This window comes from Rhodamnia argentea, chromosome 3 (assembly GCF_020921035.1).
Source record: "Rhodamnia argentea isolate NSW1041297 chromosome 3, ASM2092103v1, whole genome shotgun sequence".
Classification (NCBI taxonomy): Eukaryota; Viridiplantae; Streptophyta; class Magnoliopsida; order Myrtales; family Myrtaceae; genus Rhodamnia; species Rhodamnia argentea.
In genome coordinates this window covers 22,264,649-22,271,618 of record NC_063152.1, presented here as the reverse complement: position 1 = coordinate 22,271,618, position 6,970 = coordinate 22,264,649, and the positions used below count along the sequence as shown (strand labels likewise).

General features: G+C 39.5%; 1 protein-coding gene across 2 annotated transcripts; it reads left to right on the top strand.

The window, feature by feature from the left end:
* Window positions 1-575: 575 nt before the first annotated feature.
* On the top strand, window positions 576-5,139 carry LOC115756701 (glycolate oxidase 1-like). Of its 2 annotated transcripts, none has more exons than XM_030696563.2 (11): window positions 576-712; window positions 908-1,032; window positions 2,236-2,282; window positions 2,458-2,535; window positions 2,958-3,082; window positions 3,300-3,366; window positions 3,458-3,520; window positions 3,601-3,670; window positions 3,765-3,865; window positions 4,124-4,228; window positions 4,650-5,139. In XM_030696563.2, exons 1-11 carry the CDS (start codon window positions 576-578, stop codon window positions 4,833-4,835), a joined length of 1,104 nt encoding a protein of 367 aa, XP_030552423.1. In that variant the 3' UTR covers window positions 4,836-5,139. The 2 variants fall into 2 exon arrangements, with proteins under 2 accessions (XP_030552423.1, XP_030552424.1); XM_030696564.1 differs by having other exon boundaries at window positions 601-716.
* The last annotated feature ends 1,831 nt before the right edge of the window (window positions 5,140-6,970 follow it).

Here is a 6,970-nt window from a genome sequence, read left to right as displayed (position 1 = left end):
CCTGCCACCCTTCAAGCCCGAGAGCATTCGCTCAGCTTCGGTTCCGCAATTTAGCCACGGCGTTCTCTCTCGTTTTTCTGATGCTCATAATCTGAAGAAACACTTGATGATGCTCGTCTTTTGTGTTCGTCTCTGTTTGCTAAGGGTGTTCAATTCCATTTTTGTTTTGATCGCATCACTGCATGCGTCTCGATCGTCGCCAAGTGGGTTGTGATCATGATTTGGATGATGTTTAAAAGTTTTTAAATTGGCGAGGCCTGGGAAAGGTGCACTGTGTTCGATTGAATGTGCAAAAGCTGGGTGTCTTAGGAGAACTGAGTTTTTTTTTTTTTTCCTTTTCCAGCGAGTATAATGTGTTTGTTCCTTTAATTTGTATATGCCGATTACAGGTGTGGGTGGACACAAACCCAAAGTCTGAATCTCTATACCCTTTTCTTAAAAGAATCGTTCTTGTATTTAAATGACAGTATCGTTCAACTAATGAAATGCTAGCATCGAAGTCGTATTGGACCAATGGACTAGTTCTGAACTACTTTCCCAAAATCCATGAGAACAGATCAGGTGCTGCTGAGAAGATGGAGATCACTAATGTGATGGAGTATGAGGAAATCGCGAAGAAGAAGCTGCCCAAGATGGTGTATGACTACTACGCGTCCGGTGCAGAAGACCAGTGGACTCTCAAGGAAAACCGAAATGCGTTTTCAAGGATTTTGTGAGCAGACATCTCACTACACTATTGGGTTTAGTTGAACTCGCGCCATTCCTGATTTCTTTCTTCCACTGTCCATTTAAAATTGATGAACTGGTGTCTATGGTGATATTATTGGTTTTATAGGCTCTTGTTGTCTATGTGACCCTGAGACACATATTGGCATGTTTTTTCCTTGACTGGTGTTTAACTATACAGGTTTCGCCCTCGGATTCTTGTAGATGTAAGCCATATAGACATGACAACAACAGTTTTTGGATTCAAAGTCTCGATGCCTATCATGATCGCTCCCACAGCAATGCAAAAGATGGCTCATCCTGACGGTAAAGAGCCATGCTTGCATTAGCTCCTTTCTACTTCCTGAGGAGATTGATGCTTACCATTTCAGTACATGATGTTTTTTTCTTTTGTGGGTGCTCTGCATCTGTATGTAAATGCATTTGTTACTCTGCTAGGGCTTGATAATGAAAGTTATGTTGGGTATGCATGCACATTTATGTATTCGCATGATCTTACTGCCACAGTGTCCGTAGATCGCATCTTCAATTGGAAGAAACTTGGTGTGTATCTTACTAATGTTATATTGAAACAAATCTGCATATGCATTCCTTAATATGTGTAGTACTCTATAAGTGTGTGCCTGTAGATGACAGTATGCATACGACTAACATTTATACAGATGTTAGATTAACTATCCATTAAATGTGTTGTATCTGAAAATTCTGGGCTTGTGTTTAACTTCAAAAGGGTGCTTTGCTAGTGTATCTGCATCATTTATAATGCCACAGCTACACTTTGTAGGCAACATTTCACATATAACATGATTAACTGTTGTTTGCAATTTGTATTTATTTTCACTTGACTAATCCCCATTACCTACATAGCAAGCAACTTGTAGTATGACATTGACTAACTATGATAATAATTAACAACTGCTTCAGTAAAGTTTACTTAGAGCAAGTCCATTTCATCTTGTTGCCCATGGAACTTGGACAGGATATTTCTGGTGTGTTGAGATTTCCCTTGATGGTTTCCCTCACATCAGTTTTTGAGCAGCACGATACCTTCACATATTCTTGCTCATTACAAGGAAAATATGGTATTCCCTTGATCACTGATTGCTTGAAAGGTAAAAAAGTGAGATGAGTGTTTCCTATTGATCGGTACAAGTCATAATACGTAGGGACCTACGGTTAAATTTTGCTCAGAATAGCCACTAAAAATGATGGTTTGCTTATACTTTCCTTTAAGACAGGACCCTGACGTGGATGTCAAGACTGTTGGTTCATTAGGAACAATAGTCTTTACTTCTGAAATTTCTGAACAACTTCAACAACCTGGTGCATGTATGATGGTAGATGACCAGAAAAGAAAAATGAAGCAAAGAAACTACCTTGGGATTGCCACTTACTCAACGGAATTTGAAGTTAAAAGATTATTGACTCAGTATTTTTGCTTTTGGCGTATTTGACCTTTTTCATGACTAACAACTGCAATTATTGAGTAGGTGTGCTTCTTTTCTTCAGGAGAATATGCAACAGCTAGAGCTGCATCAGCAGCAGGGACAATTATGGTACTTTTGATTTGCTTCTTCACCTCTTTCATATTGTGTAATTTAGTTGAATTGTGTTTATATCGATCGAGACTACGTAGGCAATGTGCCACCTGTACTCCTCTCAAGGAGTCATTCTATCAACAATTAATGCCGTGTATATACGCCTCACTCCTTTTATTGATTGTCATTTCAGACTCTATCCTCATGGGCTACATCAAGTGTGGAAGAGGTTGCTTCAACAGGACCTGGAATTCGCTTCTTCCAGCTTTATGTGAGTTTAAGAGATGAAATATCACCCTTTCTCTTACACTTTGATTAGTCGTTATTTTTTGCTGTTGCCATTTATTTAGTCTTTTGAATGTGTTTGTCCTTAGTTATATTATTAGTGTAAAGTGTACATATAATTTATCTCCTCCAGGCACAACCTAATCTAGAAGGTAAAATGTTGTTACTTATTCTGTGCCCGCATGTCATCTACTTACCGAAACTCTAGTCTTTTTCCTGATTGGTCATTATCTGCTCCGAACGTGCTCTCTTTGTTCAATTTCTCACCAGATTTGTTATCATGTGTGAACTTTTCAGATTGAACCCAGAAAATCTGTTGATAATCTTGAGAGCGAAATTTTTCTCATGCTATTTTTTAGAAACCCCTGTTTATCAATTGAATAATGATTCACTGCCAAATGCATTTAGGTGTTAAAAGACAGAAATGTTGTTGCACAACTTGTGAGGAGAGCTGAAAGAGCTGGTTTCAAAGCGATTGTCCTTACAGTGGACACACTGAGGCTTGGTCGCAGGGAAGCTGACATCAAGAATAGGTGAGAACTCATTGAATAACCCATCCTAAATGAAAGTAGCACATACTTGGATAGTCTGAATGATAAGTAGGATACTCTGGCTGCCTTCTGCAGTCATAATTTTTATGTTTGGTGGTGGAATAATGATTTAAATCCATTATGAGGTGAACATAAGATGAATTTTTGGTGGGCCTTATTGAAAATTTCAGCCTTCCAGTTCTGATGCATTCTTCTGCAGATTTGCTTTGCCTCCAAATCTCACACTCAAGAATTTTGAGGGTTTGGATATTGGAAAGATGGATAGGGTACTCTCTCTCTCTCGCTCTCACTCTCTCTCTCTCTCTCTCTCTCTCTCTCCCAGTGTGTTTCTAACTGCTTCACCTCTTAATCTTGCAGGCAAATGACTCAGGTCTGGCCACTTACGCTGCTGAACAGGTGGACCGATCTCTAAGCTGGAAGGTGATGTAATTGACCTGAATATTATCATCCAGATAATTGTATAAATTGGACAATACTTAAAACTTCTTTTTGGTATACAGGATGTCAAGTGGCTTCAAACAATCACTACACTACCAATTCTAGTGAAGGGTGTACTAACTGCCGAAGATAGTGAGGATACCTAATCCACTTGGAGAAAACCTTCACCCATTTTATGACCTCTATGTATCCCACCCCTGACCACACCTTTCTGCTAAAATTGCAGCTAGGGTAGCTGTTCAAGCTGGAGCTGCTGGAATTATAGTGTCCAACCATGGAGCTCGGCAACTTGATTATGTGCCCGCAACCATCATGGCTCTGGAAGAGGTTCGTTCTTGATGTGAATGTTATATTCTGATTAAGCTCCTACTATTTTTTCCATAAAGAGCTTGAAATCTATTGAGCTAAAATCTGTATCTACGGGATTCTGTCCATCTCATTAAGTTTCCGATTCCTAGAAAGTTGTAAGTACTGAACAGGCTGACTTGACTACATTCTATCCGTCAACTGGATGCATTTTCCAATAACCAATTTTCTTTCCTGTCGCGGTTTCTGGTGCAATGAATTGGTTGATGTGATTTGCAGGTTGTAAAAGCTGCACAGGGAAAACTTCCGGTTTTCCTGGATGGTGGGGTTCGCCGCGGAACCGATGTCTTTAAGGCATTGGCTCTTGGAGCATCTGGCGTATTTGTGAGTACTCAGACTTGATTATGTCAGTTCTTGCCCATAGATGAAGGCTATATGGCCCATGCTTACCATCACAACAATCTACATTCATGCAAAAAGTGAGAGAGAACTCATGTTCCTATAGTATCTACCTCATAAGATAAGCAGTGGGATAAAAGAGGAGTAACAATCGTGTTGGGCAGTAATTTTTCTTCCTTTTACATGGGTCTTTGAAACCCCACTTCGATTTCTATTCAATAGAAATAAACAAAAGTATTGGTATTGCCATATTGGGCTTTGTCAATTTGAAATTCCAGTCCAAATATCTATAGGCTTTAATGATCCTGGGGATTCGACACTTGATAGATATAGGATGAAGCTGAATTTATTGATATTTAGCAAAGGCTAACAGAGAAACTAAGATGATTTTCGCCTTTTCTAACAGATTGGAAGGCCTGTTCTGTTCTCATTGGCGGCCGAAGGCGAAGCTGGTGTGAAGAAAGTGCTTCAAATGCTCCGTGATGAGTTTGAGCTGACTATGGCATTGAGCGGATGCCGCTCGTTGAAGGAGATCACCCGCGACCATATCATGACTGAGCACGACCGTCCTCGGGTCGCACCTCGCTTGTGAATGTGGTGACTCTTCTTGCCTGTTTCGTGGATTAACAGTGTGGAATGTTAATTGTTTAGGAACTTGTCTATTCGGAATAACAGCGCAATGTCCCTGGTTTGGGATTTTGTGAACTGGGGTCCTGTTGTGACTTCCTCACATGTATCAATGGCAATGTCTGCTCTTAGTTGTGCTCTTCTCTTGTTTCCCTCTCCTGGCAAACTCGAAGGTTTAGGAAAACCTCAGACATTTTATGAAAGAATGTCATGAGCCCTTTGGTAAGATCTAGGTAAACATTAATGCAAAGGACTCTAGATGAGTTACTGCAAGCACTGCGGTTTCTCCTGCAGCGTAAGTCCCGTTGCTTCCTTCTCGGTCATTTAACCCATTCTCTACTAATCCTACTTTGCCTGTTTTGGCATTTCGCAGAAAAATTTGCTGGACGAGCGACGACACATCTTCTGGATGTGCTAGTCGCACCCGTCTCCAGCTAAAATATCCCGAGCGATGCATGCTCCTAGCATCTCTAGCACTTCCTATCGCAAATCAAGATTCGAGCCGGGATTTTCCTTCCTTGTTCTGCCTTTGGCACTGATTTTTACTCATCATTACCCATTCATCGGACAATTCAGATCTCTCTTTGGGTTTAGACAAATTTAATGTTTACCCTCCTTGACACATCCTTGCTAGATCCTAGTTGTTTAAAACAGTTCGGCTGCTTGATTGGGCATCAATTTCTATCGTACAACCTATTGACCTATTAAATGGGTGGATTGGGTCGGTTTTGGATCGAGTCATGAATGGTCCTACCCAAATTAATCCATTAACCCATTTATAACATATTTATTGTAATGCAAATTTTCGACCCATACCCGATCCAACCCATATTGTAAAATACTTTCCTATTTAATCTAAATTAGCAAAACTTATAAATTATTAAAAAATTATATCGTTAAAATATTGTGAACAATTTTTATAATTTAAAAAAAAAAACAGAATTTTTTTAAATTTTTTATCCTTGTCCTTTTTATTTTTGTGTTCTTTTTCTTTTTTATTTTTTTATTTTTTTCAAAGTCCGACAAGGGTCGGGCCGCCCGACCCTCTCCAACCACAAGCCACTAAAGTGACTAAACCCTACTCCGATTGACTGAGTTTATCAACTATAGTGAAAAACTCGTTATTTTTTGGTGCAAATATTATCTTGTCAGATCAGGTTTGGGGTTTTTTTATTTATACTTTTTATTTTGTCTCGTGTCGGTCGAAAAGTGCAGCAATTACTCAATCCTATTTCTAGAAAGTAATCCGCGAGAGAAGTTCGATTTTTCAAACGTAGCGTGCGGGGCAGAGACGACGTCGCCGTCTTACCATGGCAAGACAAGACCTTGCTGTGTGGCGAACCCAAAACAGTCAAATATTTGTACAAATCAAAATGACATAACTTTCCAGGAAATACAGAAATCAAAGACAGAGGGCAGGAAAACGAAAAAATGGGAATCGAGGAAACGAAAATATGAATTTTTTTGAATTGTCACTCGTCACCTGTGAGGGTCCGAGGAAAACTCATAATAAGATAATCCATCTAGAACTCATCCAAAACTCATTTAAAACCTGCTAAGTCGTTAAGAGATTAATTTATGACCCACTTAAATTTATTAGCCACCCTAACCCAACTCTTAAATGTGGATTAATATATGAGTTATTGACCCATTTTGCCACTTAACATTTTTATAACTTTCATGTCTTGTAGTTCTCCGTTGAAGTGAATGAAATGCAGTGTTTTGAGGGGGGAAAAAAAAACAGCCTGGACTTGCTCGGGACCATCACCCATTGGAAGCGGACATCTTCATATCCGCTGAGCTCATTAATACTCTTTACCTTTCCAACTTCCTCATTGCTTCTTGCTAAGTCGTTGATGGCATTCAAGACTTCGTCGCACGTTCGATTTCGCGCACCATTCTTAAAGAGAGAATCTTTTTAGATTGTCCACGACTACTCTACAGCAATGTTTATCATAAAAACGTCGGCATGCAAAAGATGATGGGTGTTTTTTTTTGGTCCAAAAAAGATGATGGGTGTTAGGTTGTGCATTCTAGGTAAATTATACTCCTTCCCCAAGGAGATTATCCAAAAGCCCTAAACCTATTGCATTTTTGTTA

Coding starts and splice junctions, on each gene's coding strand:
- LOC115756701 (XM_030696563.2), top strand. CDS start 576: ATGGAGATCACTAATGTGATGGAGTATGAGGAAATCGCGAAGAAGAAG. Junction 713..907: donor AATGCGTTTTCAAGGATTTT/GTGAGCAGACAT, acceptor TTAACTATACAG/GTTTCGCCCTCGGATTCTTG. Junction 1,033..2,235: donor AAAGATGGCTCATCCTGACG/GTAAAGAGCCAT, acceptor TCTTTTCTTCAG/GAGAATATGCAACAGCTAGA.